The 22699-nt window shown below is 44.2% G+C and overlaps 1 protein-coding gene across 8 annotated transcripts in view; it reads right to left on the reverse strand.

The window, feature by feature from the left end:
- The window catches only part of ARHGEF3 (Rho guanine nucleotide exchange factor 3), a 356437-nt gene that overhangs the window by 22391 nt on the left and 311347 nt on the right, over positions 1–22699 (reverse strand). For all 8 annotated transcript variants that reach the window (XM_049862260.1, XM_049862261.1, XM_049862258.1 and 5 more), the window contains 3 exons: positions 21179–21286; positions 3692–3862; positions 370–432 (listed from right to left, as the gene is read on the reverse strand). In XM_049862260.1, the coding sequence (XP_049718217.1) occupies positions 370–432; positions 3692–3862; positions 21179–21286 (342 nt within the window). The remainder of the gene's footprint in view (positions 1–369; positions 433–3691; positions 3863–21178; positions 21287–22699) is intronic.

Genomic DNA, 22699 nt, shown 5'->3' on the forward strand with positions numbered 1-22699 from the left:
TCAGTGACTTTATTTCTAAGGCAGAGCTGCAAGCTGAGACACCTGCTCGTCCTCTCCCACGGATAAGGAGGCCCTTCATCTGAGGATTCCAGGACAACGGACTACACGGCCAGGCCTCCATGAACATTTTGCTGATTTAAAATTAAGTATTCTCTGAGGTACATTACACATGCAGAGAAGAACCCCTAAGGGTGCCTGGCCCAGAGAGCTATTCCACCTTCTTCTTTTGAGCTGTTTTCCCCACTGCTTGGTTTGGGGTGGCAGGTCTTCCTCTTAGTCATAAAGAGGGTACTCATAAAGCACAACCTGTGAGATTCCTCAGAGGAAAGAACGTGAGGTGACTCAGATGACCACCAGGTTTAAATTTACCTTTTTTGCTAATTTCAAGTCCTCTATCAAGTCTTCTTCTCCTTGGGAAAGCTCAAAGATGGCCTGCAAGGAAAGAGAGAATGCATTCACTCAACCTTCCCTAGGCTTAGGGACCAGCTTCAAAGAGTGATAGTGCCAGTCTTTGAAGCCCCAAATCTACTCATTTCTGTTAAAAGTTCAGTTGTTGTTAGGTGCCATTCCGTCGACTCAGACTCATAGCGATCCCATGTGACAGAGTAGAACCGCCTCATTGGGTTTTCTTGGCTGTAATCTTTACGAGAGCAGATGGCCAGGTCTTTCTCCCACCAAGCTGCTTAACCATTTGCATCACCAGGGCTCCTCAAAAAGTTCAGTTAACTTGGAGCAAATGCATCTAGTGGGAAGATTTTTGCAAAACTTCTGTATAATGCGCTTCTCTGTCTGTGGGAGAAAGAGGTACCACATGTGTTTCTAATCCAGTGAGTCATCTTTCATGTTACAGAATTCTGATGCAGCCAAGTAAGAGGGAACTATTTTAGGTAAAATTGTTACAGTTTGGGCCATGGATTCCACATTTTTGTTGTGAGTGGGAATCATAAGACATGATTCAGGGTCTGTTGTCAGAGGAGCCTTGGCGGCACGATGGTTAAAGCATTTGGCTGCTAACTAAAAGGTCAGAGATTGGAATCTACAGTTGCTCCATAGGAGAAAGATTTGGCAATCTGCTTCTGTAAAGATTTACAGCCTTGGAAACCCTCTGGGGCAGCTCTACTTTGTCCTACAGAGTCTCTATGAGTCAGAACTGACTCAACAGCAGTGGGTCTCTTTTTTTTTTTTTTGTCTCAGAGATGCACGTGGCAGGATTAATTGGGCATCACATTTGTCTTCCTTCAACAGAAGGTGAATCTCAGCAGAAAGTTTTATTCCTATCAGCTACTCATCTTGAGGCAGAGATTGTATGAGGAATCCAGTATTTCATCACCCTAAATGTCTGACAAAGTTAATTCATTCTAAATTACTTCTCAACCCCACAAGGTACAATATAAATAAAATTATAGGAGCCGGCTGTGTGCAAGAGTGGGTAAATGTACCGTCTCTAATTTGCCTCTATTAAGCCATCATAATTCAAAAAGCAATGATGCAGAGAATACTCATTTTTACCTGGGAGTCAAAACTCTTGGCAAAAATTACATGTTAAAGAATTGCAAATTTGTAAAGATAGTTCAGGTATCACTGCATTTCTTTCAGGCTACGGGGAAGAAGCCAGCAGGCTTTGGGTACACACTCCATCTCAGGGGTTGGTAGAATGGAGGACAATAAGTGTGCTCTCTGGCAAAGCAAGTGGAGGCAGGAGGCTGGGATGGAGGAGAACACAAAGGGACCTCCATGTCAGGCCCTCCTGATACTCTATTTAAAAAAACCCAAAAGCTTCTTATTTTGAAATAAATATAGACCTATAAGAAGTTGCAAAAAAATAGTACGGAGAGGCTCTGTGTACCCCTCAGCCAGCTTCTCCCAGTGGCGGCATCTTGTCTAACTATAGCGCATTATCAAAACCAGGGAATGGAATGGCACAATACAACCAACTAGACTTGACTTGGACCTTCCTCAGACGTCTATTTACTAGAGACTCATTGCACAATGCAGTCCCAGAAGAGGTAAACCACAGAACTCAACACTGGGAAATACAAACTATGCAGTCAGGTGTCTGTGGTGGGGTTGCACGGTGTCCCGTGAAGACCACTGAGTGTTGGAACAGGACAAGAGATGGGTTCAAATCCTGACTCTGCATCTTACTAGTGGATGGCCTTTATTCATGGTGCGTTCATAATTTCCTCATCTGCAGAATTAATTCACTCATATTAACTTACTTATTCATTGATTCTCGTTTTCTCTCTCCCTGTCTCTTTTCTTTCCTCTAACACATTATACAAGTTATACGCTGTTAACACTTGGGAAAATACAGACAAGCATGAAGAACAAAACTTAAAACTATCCATAACACCATCTTGTTAACCATGGTTAAGATTTTGCCCTATTTCTTCCCAGGAATTTTTCAGTGCATCTATTATTTTTTAAATGCTTTATTCAGTTTTGGATAAACAATGCATTTACAGGGTTCAAAATTTAAAGTGTACAAATGGGCACATGGTGAACAATTTCCTTTTCCATCTCCTTCCTCCAGCCACCCAGTTCCCCTCCCAGCAACGACCTTACAAGTCCCTTTATGTCTTTCGGAAATATTTTATGGTTCTACAAGCTAATGCATACCTACACGCACCCATACATTTTTCTTTCTTTTTTACATAACAGCCGCACACAATGTGCCCTATTTCACGTCCTGCTTTGTCCGCCCAGGCATACATCCATATCAGCACTTTTTCATGTATTTCTACAGCTGTATAGTGTTCTGTGCATGGAGGCTCATTATTTAAGCAGCCTCTGGTCAGACTCTTTCCCCACTAGTACTATTACCAACACGACTGCAATAAGCAACCTTGTACATACAGCTTTTCACCTGTATACAGGTAGGCCTGGCAGATAAATTCTGCTGAATCAAAAAGGATCTAGGGAACTTTCAAGCACCCCCTTTTGCCAGTGTCAAGCTCTCCACAAAAAATAGATATCCCACAAATTTCTAGATGATGCACACAGGAAGTGTTCAGCAGAGCCTGACACACAGCAAGGCCTCTGTAACGGATAATATTACCACAGCCACTTAAGGCTACGGATACAGAAAGCTTACAGGGAATGAAAATAACCTCACTCCATAGAAAATTAAGTTTTCTACAAAGCTGAATCAATCAAATTTTCATAAACTGAATATTTACAAAATATTCTAGAAGTTGCTGAGTCTCTGGGTGTTGAAACGGTTAATGTGCTTGGCTGTTAACCAAAAGGCTGGAGGGTTGAGTCCACCCGGAGGATTGGAAGAAAGGCCTGGTGATCTACTTCTGAAAAATCAGCTGTTGAAAACACCATGGAGCATAACTCTATTCTGACACACATGGGGTTCCATGTGCGAGAATCAACTCAACGGCAACCGGTCAACTTGTTAGAAGTTGCTACCGAAATATAAATAAAGTGATTATCTTTCTGAACCCCAGGATCCTAAATAGGCACTTCCTAATTTGTCTTCTTAGTAATTACAGATTTTGACATCGGTTCCCACCCAGTTGCACACTAGTTTCTCAGTTCCCTCCACAAGCTCTGACACCCTTTTGTCCTCCTTTTACAAATGCAATGAAGAACTGACTTGGGAACTGCAGCAGGGACCCCAGGGTGGCTTCTACGTTTGCCTTTCTTCAAAACACATTGCCAGTTCCTCAGGCCCCGAGCCTACCTCCTGACGTTTGATTTCCTTGGATGTGAGCATTTGATTGACACACACGTCGAAGGTCTCACTCCACAGCTTGCTGTCTCTTCGCTTCGTGCTCGAAGGGGCAGCATTTCGGGACCAGGGTCGGGGGGCGAGGATGTCAGGCCGGCTCTCACTGCGGAAGCTGATGGAGCGCTGAACAATGAGGAAAATAAACCGTCACGGGAGCAGCAGCAGGACTGGGTGGGCCATTTGAGTGGCTTCCTGCCGCTGACAGAACATAAATCACACATTCACAAGAAAAGAGGACGCTGCCACAGGGCCTTTGGAAAGCAGGGCATTGTCTTGAGCCTACGTGCTAAGGAACACTGCCAGCAGGCTACTTTTGCACACGTGCTGGGAGTATCCGTTCTGTGTGACCCTGATACCAAGTGTACCACAGCAGCAGAACGTGCCAGGCCAAACTCACGCACAAAGGCAGCTCTCAGATAAGCTACTGGCACTGTTTTTTTCCACTGGAAATCTCCCCCTCTTCAGAACAGTAGTGGATGTGCTTTTTTTTTTTTTTTTTCTTAAAACACATTTAGTACTCCCTCCCATTATCCTTGGGTACCACTTTTTACATGGTTTGGGTGAGCTCACCCAGTCCTGACCAATAGGAGTATTCCACCACCCAGGTTAGGGATGGGCATATAACCCAAGTATAGCCAGAGTGTGCCCTCAGATTTGTTACGTGATTCATAGGAGAAAGAGCTCAAGAGATAACCTAAGTGGGAGCTTCTTGCAGTAACTCCCTCTGGCCACATGGAAAAGTCTGTCTGCTGTAGGAGACAAAGCAGGGACACACAGAATGGAAGATGGAGCAGGAGAGACCAGGGGTGGGAGAGGAAGGGAGGGAGCGAACAAGCTTTGTTTGAGTGCCTGGATCCTACTATGCCTGAAGCCAGAAGAGCCCACTCTTGGGTGTTTTAGTTACGTGGCCTTTCTGTTTAATATCAGCTGGGATTCTGTCAACCGCAAAAGCCCTAACTAATACAGATACTAAATACCATCCTGGCAGCAAATGATCTCGGTCCTTGAGGTAGTTCCTAATTTTCCAAAGAGGCCCTGGTAGATTTTTGGGTGGTCCAATAAAACGACGTCCACCCTGGTGGCTGAAACATGCTATCACCACACTATTCATGATTCATCGTCATGAGGAACGCAAATGATGGGGAAGAAGGTTGAGTGCATCACCTTCAGCATTCATCCTAGAAGATTTATTTCAACACACTCATTAGAAACTCTGCCGCAGCAACGAGGTATTGCTATACCCAAAATCTCATTCTTATTTAGCAAGTGCTCTCTGTCATGTTCCCTGTGGGCTTCAGTATGAAGTTCCAACTGTGGCACAGAAAGCCTCTTAATCTGACTGCAAGTCTACCTACCTACAGATCCCGGATCATCTCCTTCTACCACCCACGCATGAGCCCTCTCTCTGTGCTTCCTTTAAGCATTCTTCCCTGCCCAGAATACTTTTCCTTCACTTCCCAGCTGGCTAACACTTAACTGTCCTCAGGACACAACTCAAACATCACCTTCTCCAGGAAGCCCTCACCAGTGCTCTCCTAACTTCTCCCAGGGCAATTTGGACATACTTCTGCTATAGCAATGATCACATTTTATAGTTTATTGGCCACCTGCTCTGAACTATAAACTTCCTGCAGGCAGGAACTAATTTTGTATATTACGGATGAACCATCATCACTAAGACATTTTAAGGTAGTTTCCAAATACTAAGATTCAACAATAAAATTCAAGAAAGTAAAGATATTTTAAAGAGAACTATCTAAGCTAAGGAGTCCTGGTGGTGCTAAGTGCCCGGTTAACTGCTCAGCTGTTAATCAAAAGGTCGGCAGATCGAATTCACCAGCCGCTCCTTGGAAACCCTATGGAGCAGTTCTCCTCTGTCCTGTAGGGTTGCTATGAGCCTCAACCAACTTGAGAGCAATTCGTTTTTTTATGCAAGCCAAGGGCATTGTTAAATAAGTTATAATTCACCAGCTTGATGGAATATTATACAACTATTTTAACAATTCTGAGACAATTTGCTAGGTAAAAAAATGCTTTGATGTAAGTAAAAATAAAATCAGGACTAAAATCTGTATACAAACACTTTATAATGACAAAAAAAAAAGTACAGGTGAGCAAACAAAGAAAGACAACGCCACAAAATTATTTTGTTTTCATGATAACATTATAGGTGACTTTTGACCTAGCTTACAAATTTTTATAATCTAGGAAGAACAGATAAATGGAAATTGTAAAAAGAAACCGCCGAGGAACTTCAGGGTATTACCATGAGGTTGCAGGGGCAGGAAGCTAACACTGTTTGAAGTAGCAACATGAATCCCTTAGGCCAGCACAGCCTCTGGGCTGGTGAATGAACTCATCAGGCTTTGCTGGACGAGCCTACTCAGGAGATCAAGAAAGTGCATCCGCCAGATACACAGCTCACTAATAGGGCCTTGCAAACCCCTGTGATGTCTCGACAACAGGCCCTTCCAACCAGTGATCAGACTCATGCATGCAGATCCTTGGCACTAACAATCAATTAACCACAGGCACTAAAAGGTCAAAACCAACGCAGTGAGTCATTGCGTCGCTCATCTCAGTTTGTGGTTCTGGTGCCAGCAGGGATGGGAGTTAAAGGGCACAAAGAAAGGAAAACATGAAAAAGAAGACTCAAAACGATAGTTTCTACTTTCACTTGAGAGAATCAACAACCCATCCCATTACATTTTCAGTCCCCCAACAACGTCAAACTCCCCAACACCAGTGTGGGAGTAATTTATGCTAACTTTAAATTTTCATACATGACCAAAAGGGTATGAAATTAAGCACAAACCAAAAACCAAATCTGTTGCCTTCGAGTCGATTCTGACTCACAGTGACCCTATAGGACAGGGTAGAATTGCCCCAAAGAGTTTCCAAGGCTGTAAACCCTTACAGAAGCAGACCGCCACATCTTTGTCCCGCGAAGCGGCTGGTGGGTTCAAACTGCCGACCTTTAGTTTAGCAGCTGAGTGCTTAGCCACTGTGCCACCAGAGCTCCTTGGGATTAAGTACAAGTGCCCGTGCTTCCCAAGTCCACTTCCCAGAAGTAACCACTGTTTAGTGTCTACATTTTTCTATGCATTTGCTAACATTCACAGGAAACAGTGTTTTCTCTTCTCACTCAATATCTTTCCATGTTAGTACATAAAATTCATTCTCTCTCTTTTAAAAAATTTTTTGTGGTGAAGTTCCCATAACATTGAACTAACCTTTTTAAAATGAACAATTCAGTGGCTTTAGGACATTCACAATGTGGTGCAACCCCTCCTCCCCCCAGTTCCAGGACATTTCCATCGCTCCAAAGTCACTCGTGCTTTTTAGTGTCTGCAGAGCTGAGTGTTCCATGGTCACGTAGGACCACACTGATTTAATCAGTCCCCAACCGACAGACATTAAAGTTGTTTCCAGGGTCCGGTTATTACAAAAGTTGCCTTGGGGAACATCCTTTGTGCATTTATGATAAGACAGGTAGCTTCCTTTAGAAGAATTCCTTGGTTTAAAAGGACATCAACATTTTAATGTTCAACAGGTGCTACCAAACCGACCTAACAGCTGTTCAACTTTATCATCCAAGAGAAAGGTCTATCATAGCGCAATTTTCCCACACTCTTATCCTCTGGGTATTATTATCAGCGTGACAGGCTGAACACCCACACCTGAATTTCAGCTTCATGTTAGGAACATAAGTGGAGTTGACTACATTCTTACGTACTAATTGAAAAATTTCCCCGAGTTGCAGGTTTTCTTCTCTCACAGCTTGAGAAAAAAAGAGAAAGGTGAGCCATACTGGATGGGCTCTATCATTACAAACTCCTTGTTCTGGGTTTTCCTGAGTGACCACTGAACTTGGGGAAATATGTGGGGAGGGAAGGAATGAAGTTCACCACTTAGATCTTGGAGGGTCCATTATGTGCTGGCCTGTGCTTGGCACTTCTGATGGGTTCTCTTGATCCTCACAACCACCGTGCAAGGTAGAGGTTTATCCCCATTCTACTGATGAGCAAACTGAGGCTCAGGGAGGCCTAAGAGACTTGGATGGGTAGAATTTAGAACCAGATCTGTTTGGTTCCAAAGCCTGAGCTCTTTCTAGCTACCATGGGGGCTTCATCCACTGTTTATACACAAATCATGCATTATGGAAAGGTTTCACTGAGGTGAAACCGGGCTTCTGCCTCCTAGGAGTTTAAATCTAGTTAAGAAGAGAGGATGCGTTTGCTCAGTTTTAGGACTAATGACTAAGTGGCTCTTTGACTCATCAAACTACAGATTTATACCTTTAGGTAAAAACAACACCCCCCCCCAAACCTGCAGCCTTCCTGTCCATTCTGACATGTGGCAACCCCATGTGTTACAGAGTATAACTGCTCCATAGTGTTTCCTTCGTTGCAATCTTTATGGAAGCAGATTGCCAAGGCTTTCTTCTGTGGCACTGCTAGGTGGGTTTGAACCGCCAACCTTTAGGTTACCAGTCAAGCACAAACCATATGCACCACCCAGGGACCCCACTGTTAGTTAGGTGGGGTTAAAACATACATTTTGCCTTTTCTCATTCCACACAGGAGGATAGGAAGGTGCTGAAAGGAAAAGAAGCCCAAAGGAGAAATAAAGAACATTGGTCAGGTGTCTGGTCAGCAGTTGGCTGGCCCAGCCAGGGGCAGGCGCTCCCGTCAGCAGTGAGCACACACCATGACCTCCACCTCCACCAGTCATCAGTACAACTGGGCACGACTATAGGTGAGGACTAGGTGGGGGAGGGACAAGTGATTACCACTATAAGAAAAAACCCAAAGAGGAGGATGCTACTTGAGAGAGGAGAGCAGCCGCGTCCCTCCATTGCCCCCCGCCCCCGCACCGCCTGGCCCCTCCCTGCTTTATTTTCCCATGTGATGGATGACGTCATTTACTACCTTGTTTGTTTCCCACATGTCCGTCTCCTCCCCAAAAAAGGTAAGCTCCTGGACAGAGGGATCTCCACCTGCCCTGTTCACCAGTAGATTCACCAGAACCTGGCACACAGTAGTGCCTTAACACACTTTGCTTAATCAGTGAATGAATTGCATGTTTGCTGTGTGTGGGCACTGTGAGGGGGGTTTTAAGGCACTGCTACACACCCGAGGGGTATGGATTCTTGCCCTCATTTTACAGATAAGGAAACCTGAGGCTCTGAGAGGGTAACACCTTGCTGAAGGTCACGCAGCAAAGGAACGGTGTCCCAAAATTTGAGCTCAGGTCCATGGTAAACTCGGAATGTCAATGCAGATCTGGTCTATCTCATTCCAAATTCTCCCATATTTTAGCCAGTATTCTATCCTGCTTTACTTAGATTCACAGTACATGGGGTACATGTGTCCAAGTGGACAAGTTTCAGACTCAGTCTCTGGCAGGATTTCTGAACCTTGCCACCACTGACATTTTGGATGAGGTAATTGCTTATCATCCTGTACATTGTAGGATGTCTGGCAGCATGCCTGGCCTCGAACCATTAGATACCAGTAGCACCCTCCACCTCACATATGACAATCAAACCATCTGCAGATACTAGCCAAAGTCCTCTGGGTTGAGCAACACTGATCTGTGGTGACCAGGAGAAGCCCACCTCAAAGTGAGGGACCCAGGCTTGGGAGGGACCACGTAACAACAGACAGACAGACACACACACAGATCACCCTGGGTGTGGGGACTTTGGAACTGGAATGAAAAATGTTCCAGAACAAGCAGGAGTTTCCATGAGGGAATCTGGCTGAGCAAATGAGCCAAAAAATCAAAGCTCGTAATTGCTGGCAGCTAAAACAACATGGCTGTAGCAGGCAGGGATAATGCAGACACGGGAAATAGGTGCTGTTTGTGCCTCCACGGGGATGTGGAAAAGACACATAAGGTGCAGAGAGAGCTGCCTGCCCGGTGGGAAAAGGGGGCCCCTTTACACGTGTCAGAGGAAAGGTAAACCAGTGGGTTAGATCACAATGGGGCTGATCTGACTTGTTAGCCGCCCGTTCAGTGGGGTGCTCCCTTGCCCTTTTCCAAAAACAGAAGGTCTCCACAGCCAAAGACAACATGCTCTGATAAAGAGAGTGCAAGCAGGGAAACTCTCTACCCTTGCTGTTCTGACCACAAATTGCTATTTTTTAGCAGATGGGTTATTATTAAATGGATTGGAGGTTAGGGTGGAGCTGGGAGAGGAAAATACATTCCTAAATTGTCACTGCAATAGATTAAACCAAAATGTACAATGTCTATGGTCGGGGTCTGAAAACGCTCTGGTAGTCCTGGAGAAGTCTCTCATAGAAGGCTTGACTACAGCAATTAACCTAAAATGAGAAATAACGCTTCCCAGCTGTGTGGCCCGGGTAACGGCTGATCCTCATACTTATCCTAGGAGAAGCACTGGCAGGTTCTCCTGTTTTGCTCTTTCACCAGTTACCAGTTGTCCTTGAGTTGCCTCTGACTCATGGTGACCCCACGTGTGTCAGAGCAGAACTGTGCTCCATAGGGTTTTCAATGTCTGCCTCTTTGGACGCAGATCGCCAGCCAGGTCTTTCTTCCAAGGCAGCTCTGGGTGGACTTGAACCGCCAACCTTTTGGTTAGGAGCTGAAGTGTGCTAACCATTTGTACCACCTGGGGCTCCTTCTGCCCTTTTAACAGATAAGAAATCCAAGTGCCAGAGTATTAAGTGACTGGCAGAGTAAGTGTTAGAATAGGAACCGAGGCCAGTCTTTCAACACCAAAACATAGGCTTGGGTTAAGAACACAGGCTTTGGAGTAAAACAGAGGTGGGCTGACGACAATGCAATGGCTGAGGGACCTCGGGGAAGTTAATCTCTCTGGATCTCAGCTGCCTCACCTGTGAAAGGGACCTAAGAAGCAGCTCACAAAGCTGTAGCGAGGATGAGGATTAGATACGTCAAGGCCTTAGCCCAGTGCCTGGAAGATGATCAGCAGGAAATGGATGGAACTCTCACTGCTGTTATGCTATGGTGCGCCCTGAAACCATTACAGCTTGTGTACCTACGCTTGCATTCACGGGCCAACAGCAGACATACCTCTGAGCAGCTTTAACGGGAAGTGCTTTGAGACCTCGGTTAAGAAAACCCATGGGAGGAGAAAAGCCCTCAAAGGACAGTGTTGTTTATGAAAACAAAAGATCAAGAAACAGACTAACATGCCCAACAATAGGGATTAAATAAATTTATAGTACAACTATAAAATAGGAGCCTGGATGGTGCAGTGGTTAAAGGCTTGGCTGCCAACCAGAAGTTCGGCGGTTCGAACCCACTAGTTGTTCTGCAGGAGAAAGATGTGGCAGTCTGCTTCCGTGAAGATTTACAGCCTTGGAAACCCTATGAGCAGTCCTACTCTGTTCTACAGGGTCACTATGAGTCAGAATCGACTCGACGGCAACAGGTTTTACACATAAAATGGAATATTATACAGCGTTAAAGAATCATTCTTTTTGAGAAAAACTTGACTGATAAGGGGAAAGGCTCACAATGTAGAGTTAAGAAAAGGAAGATTCCCACTTAAAATACAAGAAAATATTAACAGGAGTTATCCCTGAATGGTGGGCCTACAGATGATTTTTATCTTTATACATTTCTTACCTACATTTATTTTCCAGATTTTGCATAATAGATACTATGAAAAAAACAGATGTGAAAGACCACGAGCACCGAGTCAGAAGTGTTGCTATAAACACACAAGCATGGGTAGGGAATCTGGTGAGTTCACGCACATTGAGAAACATGCTAAATGGGCACCCGATCAATTCATAATCGACGAATATCAAATCCCACAGCCTCAACACAAGGAGAGGCCTTCCGTGGCTGAAGAGACCCTGAGAGGAATGAATGAAATGTTGAAGAAAATATTCAGGTCCAGTGTGACAAAAATATTATTCAATTTGCTTAGTGGAAGCTCAAATTAGGAAGCCCTCCAGAGGCTCGGGGCCGCAGCCTGACCATTATCATCGGGCACTGTGAAATGGCTTTTGCATGAGAATCTTAGCGACAAAATATTCCACGAGCTGAAAATGGACTCTCCCCAAGGCAAACAGAGTAAGAACAGCAGCAAGGTGTGATGCTCCAGATAGAAAATCGGGTGATTATTTTTAGAGCCTGGAGAACTGCAAGCTTTACAATGACCTAACTTTGACCTCTTAAGAAAGCCTACCCTTAGTCAAAGCACTGTACTAGGCCCTACAGTATCCCAGCTTCAGCCGTTATTGCTGTGTGGCCTTTGGCAAGGATTTCCACCTCTCTGAGCTTCAGGTTTCTTCCCTATATAGTGGTGACGAATGCTGCCTTACAGAGTTGTGGAGGAGATGAAACGAGGTGAAGAATTTTGCACAGGACCTGGCTCACTGAAAATACTCAATTAATGAGAACTGTTATTATTAAATAAAAGGTGACAAACTTTAAATTACTCCAGTCAACTATTACAATCGTCTACTACTCCTAAGTATAAAGAAGAGCCAAGAGCCAGGTATTTCTTATGATACGGAATCCAGGTCACTTCTCACCTATAGCCGTGCTTCCTAGACCTCAAGGCAGCCCGGTTTCTGGTTGTCTCCCCTGCCACACACACACATACACCCCGAGCTTCTCTCCCTATCTTGGGGAGCAAAGCTTATGTCAGTTATAAGAAGTATGTGACCTCCAAGGACCCAGTTTGAAGTTCTTGGAAAGTCATGGTGACTGGTACACAGAGATTCAAATGCTTGGGTACCCTTCCTACTTATCTCTTCTATCTAATTGGCATGGGTCTTCTTACCCTCCTCCCTCAAATATGAAATGCCCTTTCTCTCCATCCTCATCATCTCTGGGTCATTCCAGGTCCAACACAAATCCCTTGCTAGGCAGCCTTCCTTGACCCCTCAGGCCATTAGAAAGTTCGTACTCAGGTATATGCTTGCATGAGTGCTCTTTTTCTCTAGTGTGTGTGTGTATACACGTGTGTATATATACATATATACGTGTATACATACATGGTTGGGATATATGTATATATACACACACATTCCAAACCCATTTCTGTCAGGGCGACCGACTCATAGCAACCCTATAAGACAGAGCAGAACTGCTCCATAGGGTTTCCAAGGAGCGGCTGGTGGACTCAAACTGCTGACATTTTGGGTAGTAGCCAAGCTTGTAACCACTGTGCCAGCAGGGTTCCATATATATATATATATATGTGTGTGTGTGTGTGTGTGTGTGTATGTGCATGTGTGTATATACACATATAATTTTATGTTAATTTAAAAAATTTTAAAATTTGATGCAAGTATACACAGCCAAAGATATGCCATTTCAACAATTTCTACATGTACAACTCACTGATATTCTTCAAGTTGTGCTATCATTCTCGCTACCCTTTTCCACATTATTCCACCACCATTATCTTAAATTCACTGCCCCTAATCATCCCATCCATCCTTTTGGTTTAGTTGCTGGTTGTCAATCTGATCTCACAGAGATAATTCCTTAAAAGAACATAATGCTCAAAGCAGATGCACTTTACTAAGATAAGCTATGTTTTGGTTCAAAAAAGACTTATGGGCATAGTTCTGGTTTAAGGTTCAAAGTTTAAAGAGTATTTCAGGGCACTAGTTTTGGGGGCTCATCAAGCCTCAATGGCTCCAGAAAGTCTGGATTTCATTGAGAATTTGCAATTCTCTAGTATAAGATTTTCAAATCTTATACATTAGGGTTGCTATGAAGTAATGGGTATATATTTTTATCTGGTTACAAAGGTAATACATAATTATTTAAAAATTCAGGTGTGACAGATATATATAATGTAAAAAATAAAAGTCAACAGTCCTAACCTGTTTACTGAAGAATTTATCCGTTTTTCTGGAGCCCTGGTGGCGCAGTAGTTAAGAGCTTGGCTGCTAACCAAAAAGTCGGCAGTTCTAACCCACCAGCTGCTCCTTGGAAACTCTACGGGGCAGTTCTACTCTGTCCTATACAGTTGCTATGAGTCGGAATAGACTCGATGGCAACGAGTTTGGTTTTTGGTATCCCTTCTCTCCTGATTCATAATTCTTAGGTAAAGGGGGAAAAAAAGAGAACGAGGAAAGCTCAAAAAAGAGAAGGCTTGTAAGTCTCTCAACTGTATTTCAAGAGATAACATTATTAAGATTTTCGTGTGTTTCCTGTTTTGTTTCCCTATGCATATATTAATATGGGTGTGTATTATTACTTAGGATACAATGTTTTTGACTTTTTTTTTTTTTAATAATACATCTTAGACAACTTTTACCAAGTGGACTTTATGGTTTTGGGGGGCAGGTATTATCTCCTTTTTGGTACTATCTCCCCCTCAAGCCTAGAGCAGAACAAATAACACAATAAATAAAGAGAATATTAATGAAGAACACTGACCCATATTACGTTTATGGGACATCTGGGTAAAATGAACGAAGTTCCCAGATCTAAGGGCCAGGGAATGGAGCAGCTGGAAGCTGTGGTTACCATGAATCCTTCTTTGGCCACAACAATCCTCCTGAAGGGGGCACAATGAGGGCTGGGGACTTATTTTCTATGGCGAGGTAGCTCTCCCGAAGGAGAAGAGTAGGGTTCCATCACCAGGTAGGCGTCCACTGCCAGCCAAGAGGGCCTAGGAGCAGCAGAGGCTACCCTTTACAGAAAAAACAATGATGATAATTGTAACTACCAATTTCAGCACACATCTTAAGTACTGCGTAGTGTAAGGCACTGGAAATACAAAGATGGATAAAAGAACCTGCACAGAAAAGTTGAGGGGCCCTCAGGAAGGGCTATCTTGTCTGTATGCCACAGTAAACAGACAAGCAGTGCCAAGAGAGGGGAGCAACGTGATGGAGAGTCTAGATTTAGGATGTGAGAACAAAGAGAAGCAATTCTGCCCAGGACAGATGCACACCCAGAATAGGGACCTAACTCTAGCTATATTGAACGTCTTTAAAGTGTTCCTACCCTTTGCCCAGAATTCCACTTCTAGGAATATAATAGAAGGAAAAGAAAGAAATACAGACACGCACAAGATGTGTGACAAGAATGGTTAAAACAGCATTCCGGATAATGGTGGAAAAACGGAAACAAATGTTCAACAATAGGAGCGTGGTTAAATACACTAGTATATCTGTTTGATGAAACACTATATGAAACCATTAAAAATGGTGTCCATGAAAAATATTTAATGACATGGAAAATTATTCTCATACTGTACAGTCATCTTTTACTATGAAGATAAAGGCAAACTTAAAAGTAGAACACACACAATGATTGCAATTGTGTTGGAAAAATATACATAGGTATTTTTTTTATAGACTATAAAGAAAAGGTCCCTTGGGTGTACACCAAAATGCTATTAGATGTCTTTTGGATGACAAGTGACTTTTACTTTCTTTATCTGCTTTCCAAAGATCCCAGCCTTGAAAACCCTATGCAGCACACTTCTCCTCTGCATATAAGGGCTTGCTATGAGTCGGAATCGACTCAATGGCAACTGGCTAGGTTTGGTTTTACTTCCTTGCCTGTACTTCTATATATTTTCCATTTTTTTCTTTTTTAAGGATTTGTGTAATCAGAAAAGCACAATAGAAGGTACTTTAAAAAATAGGACAACAAAGGCCTTCAAAATACATTCAATACAGACTTATACACGCCACTAAAAAAAAACAGGGATACTTCACTTTAATAAATAAGAGTCTTCAGTGGTGATGAACTCCTATGCACCTAACTGCAAACCAAAAACCCTGTTGCCTCGAGTTGATTCTGACTCATAGCAACCCTACAGGACAGAGCAGAGCTGCCCCCATAGGGTTTCCAAGTAGCGGCTGGTGGATTTGAATTGCCGACCTTTTGGTTAGGAGCTGAGCTCTTAACTACTATACCACCAGGGCTCCTTCCCCTAATTGCATAGCCTGGAAATATGTGGGGCCAAGATTGATAAAGAGCAAGAGAAACTGATGGGTTTACAGCGCCCAGCCTTTGCCCAAAGTGACCTCACCACATAGACCAAGATATGGTTGGATAGATTGTGGGCTAGCCCAAATTATATCCACAGTGTGTAAGTTGTGTAGTTATGCCTACAATAAACACTGGAAGGCAATTATTAATATATGAACAGGGGTTGTTTAAGAGTGGAAGGCTGTGTGCGTTCTTTTCTTTCTCTCCTTTTCTGTTTTTTTCCATAATGGACATGGAAAAGAAATAAAGTTCTTTTTTTTCTTTTCCCCTGCTGGGTGAGGTTTTTTTCCGTTTCAACCATTTTACATGCACAATCCAGTGACAGAAATGACGTTCCCCATCTATGCAACCATCACCACCACTCGTTTCGAAATTTTTTCCTCACCCTTAACAGAAGCTCAGTGTGCCTTAAGCAGTATCTCCTTGTTTCCCCCTCCCACCTGGCTCAGGTCACCACTCTTAAACTTTGGCCTATTCTAGACATTTCATGTAAGTTAGACCATACAATATTTGTCCTTTTGTGACTGACTTATTTCACTCAGCGTAACGTTTTCAAGGTTCAGCCATGTTGTAACATATGCTGGAACTTCCAAATACCACAGCTCATTTCTAAAGAGAACGAAGGGCTAAATCACAGTGTAATGACCACATGAGTCCACAGCATGGGCTGGATGCAGCTCAAATGAGTCCAGCAGCCGTGCACAGCTGTGAGCAGGGAGACAGGGCTCAGATAGCCAGGCCCAGGGCGAGCACTCCTTCCTCACTCCACACCAGAGGAGCGCACGCAGTCCCTTTCAGAGCTGGTCAGACTTCCCTTTCAGGCGGGCCACAGAGGGAGTTTATAGGCCCAGAGGGATCCAGACATCTGTGCTCAAGTCTACGAGCAGCACTAACCTCCCTGGTCAGGAGCAGACGGAGCACCATGCAGTCCGGCGCTCCTCCCCGAATTCCACAAACGCTGCTTTTGTGCTGAGGCCCAAGCCCCCAGCCCACATGGGGCAGGGGGGCAGGAAGAGAGAACAAATCCTGCAGTGTCTTGCTGAGCTGTGGCTGCAAGGATACTCACACTTGTGTCTGGCCTTTTAACGTTTGTGGAAGAGGCTGCCAGCCCACAGCTCTCCTGATAGCCTCCTGGGCTAACCTGCATCTCCCAAGCAGCCAGAGGAAGGACTGCTAAGTGTTTCAGTATTGATAAAAGCACTGGGTTTGGGCCTAGGTCATCTCTTCTCCTGGAGTAACATGAAGCCAACCTGAGACACACAACTGGATATCCACAGGCACATGCATGTCTCTAAGATGTCAGGAGTCAGGGAAAAGGAACACTTGCAGCAGGACGTCAAGCTGCTCTGTCCCAGCCTGGAGCTTTTTTTGGAAGCAAAAAAGGCATAAATGATATGTGGGTATGGGTAAGGAACAGATGACATTGAGAGGTTTGGGGCAGCCCATATGCCCCCTGCTCTCTGTTCCCCTCTTTTAGAATGGAAATCAGGACCTTTATAGGCAAACTAAAAAGTATATGGAGTTGCCACTGAGTATCCCTTTGGGGTTTCCTTCCCCTCATCCCCCTGCTCCCTGTGCTACATCAGCACCCCATCTCCTCGTCTAGTGGGTGAGGGAAGCAATAATGTCCTAACGCAATTGACCGAGATGCCAGGACTAGAATAATTCTCCAGAATTTGCACCGCACACCCCAAGGTAAGTTATGTGGAGGTATGTAGGAGGCCAGATGGTGTTCTCTGCGCACCATTCTGCAAACATGGCTGTCTAACTGCACAAAACCTCAGGGGCATCTTTCCACTGACTGACTGCCCAAGGATGCACTCGAAACGCAGGCACATTGCTCAAGTTCTCTCTGGGGCTATGTGCATAACCAATATGGATAACTGTGCTGTTTTTGTTCAATACACAGAGCCTGGAGCTAGCTATTTATCATGATATTTGAAAGAAGCAAATAAAAAAATTATTTGGTAAAAAAAAAAAACTTTGAGGTTTTAGAAACCAACTTCTACATGTCAGATCCCTCCCTCGGCTCTGGTTTTCTCATCCTTGCTTGGCCTCAGTCTGTTGGATATCAGAAAGGACTTGACTTTTTTCTATCCCAGTTCTCTAGGTCAGTGCACATTTCCAAGGTAATTAAACGTTTCCTGCAGTGTTCCCTGTGCAGGGTTCCCAGAAACAGGAGAAAAGTAAATAAAGGTTGCCTAAGTCAAAGCCAAAGAGTCCCTGGGTGGTGGAAACATTAATGTGCTCGGCTGCTAACCAAAAGGCTGTAACTTTGAACCATCCAGAGGCACCTTGGAAGAATGGCATGACAATCAACTTCTGAAAAATCAGCCATCAAACACCCTCTGGAGCACATTTCTACTGTGACACACCTGGGGTTGTCATGGGTCAGAATCGACTCAACGGCAACTGGTCGGTTGGGAAGCCAAAGGAAAGATTTTGAAGATATGACAATGAAGAATCTTGGGTTTCATCCCTAAAGCAATACGTAGTCAGACAGAGCTGAGCTGTGGTTGGAGGCACAGACTTGAGCAAGTTCTGTCCCCAGACCCAGGAGCACAAACGCAGAATCTGACAGGTAGGGCAGGTGATGCCAGTGAGTGAAGTGACCAGGTACTGGGAGGACAACAGGGAGAGGGGGTGACATCTGTGGGTGGCAGCTGACTACAGTTACAGCTCACGACTGCCACGCAGGAACAGGCCCAGCACTGCCAAGCTGTCGAGTTATTGCACGGATTCTGATTCCTATGTGGATCATTTTCATTTTTAAGTGTTAGCTCAGTTTTTTATAAACACTTTGCAGCCATGGGCTCTACCAGAAGGTTACCGTACCTAGAATGTAAGCAACACAGGGCAGGAAGAAGAACCTGGTGGACGCTGAGGGCCTACTCAGTGCTTGTGGGGTGAGGGAGGGTCTTCCTGGGGCACAGGGTGGGCTGTCTTGGGACAGACAATGTTGGAGTTGAGAAGTCACGGGAGGAGATGGATGGTGACATGGAGGTTCTGTAATCAAGAGAAGAAATAACTACAGAGTGAACTTAACCATAGCCCCTGCAATGGGGAGGAAAGGGAAAATTGCAATAGACAGGCTAAAGAATTTTCAAAAAGCAGGACTCAGTGAAGGACCAGATGTGCAGGACAGGGGTGGTAATGAATCTTCCAGGGGAAGCCTGCAATGAACTTGTTAGAGGGCTGAGGGACTGGTCATGAAGGAGAGTAGGTAAACACATTTTTCATCACCAGCTTCAAAGCCCTTCATCTGGCTCCCCTAGATGACCTTATTTACTTTCTCCTCCACTCTCCCACAAAGGGGATAACCAGGGGCCCAGAGGCCCAAGCACTGAGAGAAAAAGGGCCAAACTTAGAGCTAGTCAGGTGATGAGATATTCATTCAGGAGAAACTGTCAGCAGGGTTAATAGAGGAACGAGCAGGACAGGGATAAGCACGGGAGACAGACAGCATCTACTGGAAAGCGTGGAACAGCTGGGGCTATGGGGGGATTAAGCATATTGGCCGAATGGCGGAGAAGCAAGGACAGAGTGGGTGAGGGAGACCCTCAAACAAACCCAAGTCATGGATATTCACAGGATGAGGCATGAGTTCTAGTCCACAATTTTCCTAAAGACTCAGTATTATGGGTTGAATTGTGTCCCCCCAAAAATACGTGTTGTAAATCCTAACCTCTATGCCTGTGGTGATAATTCCATTTGGGAATGGGTTGTCTTGGTTATGTTAATGAAGAAGGATTAGTGTAGGGTGTGTCTTAAGACAATCTCTTTTGAGATATAAAAGAGATTACACAAGCAAGCAGGGGAAGCAGAGATGAGGGAAGAGAGATGCCAAGACACATGAAGACTGCCCAGGAGCAGAAGCTCAAAAAGACTAAGGACTTTCCTCCAGAAGAAAGACTTCCCTTAGAGATGGCAACCTTAATTCAGCTTTCTAACCAACTAAACTGTGAGAAAATAAATTTTTGTTTGTTAAAGCCACCCACTTGTGGTATTTCTGTTATAGCTGCACTAGATAACTAAGACAATCAGAAACCAAACATAAAAGTACTGCTGAGCAAAAGTATTCACAACACACCAAAAATGGCAGACTCAAGGCTGTTTCTCAGCTAAACGTGAATCTTTTCATGCATGACTTGTGTGGACTTCAGCCTAAAAGAGAATTTTTACAGTCATCAAACCGGGTCGAAGGCCTTAGACAAATCTCAATTTTCACTTTTAAAGGTAAACTTGATTAGGAGTTTAAGAACACCAACAACTACAACCACTTGTCAACCAAAAATTATTAGAGTAACTAATGTTTACTAACTAGCTACCTACTTAGTAAATTTGTGATTGGTAAAAGGGCCAAGGGACTATACTGTTGTCATGTTGTTATTGTGCCGTCTAGTCAATTCTGACTCCTACCGACCCTATGTTACAGAGTAGAACTGCCCCATAGGTTTTCTAGGCGGTAATCTTTATAGAAGCAGATCCACGGCTTTCTCTTGCAGAGTCACTGGGTAGGTTTGAATTTCCAGGCTTTCATTTAGCAGCCAAGTGCTTAACTGCTGCGTCATCAGGGCTCCTTAGGCACTATACTAGACCCTTTAAATGCCCCGCCTCATAAATTTGTACAATAATTCTATGAAGGCACTGACAACATCATGCCCGATTACCCATCAGGAATAAAAGTAAGGCCTACAGAGTCTAAGTTGCCTGCCCAAGGTGACGAAGTCTCTGAGTGATAGAGCCTGGCTGAGAACCGAGGAGCTTCTACTCCAGGACCCTTCCTCCAAGCCAGAGGTAAGCAAACACTGTCTATCAAGGGTCAGACAGTTAATATTTTTGCTCTGTGGGCCATGTGGGCTCTGTTACAGCCACCCAACTCTGCCACTGTAGCTGCCATAGACAATTAAACAGATGAACGTGGCTGTGTTCCAATAAAACTTGACTTACAGACACTGAAATTTCAAATTCATGTAACACTCCCATGTCATGAAATATTATTTTTCTTTTGATTTTTTTATAACATAAAAACCATTCTTTAATTTGCGGGCCATAAAAACCAGGTGGTGGGCTGACTTTTTCCCACATGCCACAGTCTGCCGACCTCTGGCCTAAGCTACTAGGCTCTGCTGCCCTCCAGCTCAAGTCATGTGATGGGTTTCCTTAGGAGGCCCAGAGATTTTTTTAGGATGAAGCCTGTGAGAGCTGGTCTGGATAGGGCACTCGACCCTGAAACTCAATTGTGGGGAAAGACCCAAAAGAAATGACTCCTTGAGGAATCCCTTGAAGGACTCTGGCCCCATACTGTGTGTCTTTCTTCTGTCCAGTCCCCTCACTTGGTTTCATCTACTGAAAAAACTGACTCAGGTCAATCTGAAACCAGGGGAAGTTTTGGGTAGGACGAGGGTGGCCCCCCACCACACAGCATGGTTTTCTGCAAACACGGGCTTGCTGGGTCCTTCTTACCTGCAGGGTTTGGCTGAAGCGCTTTAACGGTGTGGCCTTCACAGGTGGAATGAGGTTTGCCAGTGACGTGACCCTGGAAAGGGGTTTGACCCGTTTATTACTAGGCTCCTGTAGGGTAAAAAGAAAAAAAAAAAAAGAAAGAAAAACGTCAAGGTCATTTACAAAGACAACCTCATTCCACTGTACAGTTGTTTTCCACTCCGGGAGCTGCTGTGGAGTATAAACAGAAATCAGGGAGATGCCTGGCGTAGGAGCCAAGGAAGAAAAAATGGCAGAGAGATGTCAACAGAGGCAGCCTCTGAGCCGACAGCAAACGGGCTCCTTGTCTCCTACTCTCAACACTAGTCAGTTTTTAATTCAGAAGCTTCCATTTACTAGAACCCTTCTCCCCACCCCTCCTTTAGAGAAAAGCCATCTCTGATTTCCCACCCAATGACCTTGTCAGGCAGTCGCCTTTGGGTGCTTACGGTTTTGTTGGTCATTTAAAAAACCTTCTCCCCACCTTTCCTGAAGCCACTTCTCTGAATTCCTTTTACACAACAGATTTTTGAGAGCACAAGGTATATTGGTCTTTTATAGTTCACTAAATGAAAAATTAAATTAAAAAAGTTCTATTACTGGGCTCTGAAGAAAGCATCTTTGCATCTACAGTGTATCTGAAATGCATATATTTATAAATAACCACCAGACAGGTAAAGAAAACTTGAGAGAAAACCCTACCATGCCATCCTGTTCTATATTACATATAGCCACAAATTTTAAAAATAACCTCCACATAAAACATTCTTTGTGAACCTGAAAGTTACCCCAAACCTGGCTGATGGATGAGAGGGCACACACCCACTCCAATGACTTTGCAGAGAAGAATTACACAAGTATAATCACAAGGCTGTGGGGAGAGAGAGATGCCAGATAAAACATTTACAAAGACAAAGAGAACGGTTACCCTTGTCCTTCTAAGATCCATCTGACGAAGCAGACCCTGGACAGCACATGAAGACGCCAAATTTTGATGGAAAACGCCAAACCTGCCAATTGCTGTGGCAAACCTCGTTCATTTCCAGAGGGAGTGTCAAGGTGCTCATCTTTCTTTTCCAGCCATTGCTTTCAATGTTTTGAGGGTTAACCCAGAACTTCAGGTTCTCCAGGACAGCCCTGCAGGGTAGGCTGAACATAGTAGGTGCTGGGCAAAATCTTTCCTGAATTTGAAATCCTGCCGAGATGTTCTCATGTCATTTCATGCCCTTGACAGCCTTAGAAATCAGAAGCTTTCTTTGAAATAGACTGTCTCCAACCTTCTTGATTTTTAATAGAAAATAAAAAATAATAGAAAAAAAAAGTTCAATACAATTCTACGGTATGGCCAGTGTGACTTAATGATTTCTCGAAGAGTCATATACTTTTCCAAGATGGAGACTGAATCCAGGTTGCCGGGTACCTCTGTGGCTTCTTTGCACACTGAGCCGAGCAAATAGCTGAGAACTCTCCAAACACGGGCAAAAGCTCAGTTTCAAAATGTAA

Source organism: Elephas maximus, chromosome 20, assembly GCF_024166365.1.
Source record: "Elephas maximus indicus isolate mEleMax1 chromosome 20, mEleMax1 primary haplotype, whole genome shotgun sequence".
Lineage (NCBI taxonomy): Eukaryota > Metazoa > Chordata > Mammalia > Proboscidea > Elephantidae > Elephas > Elephas maximus.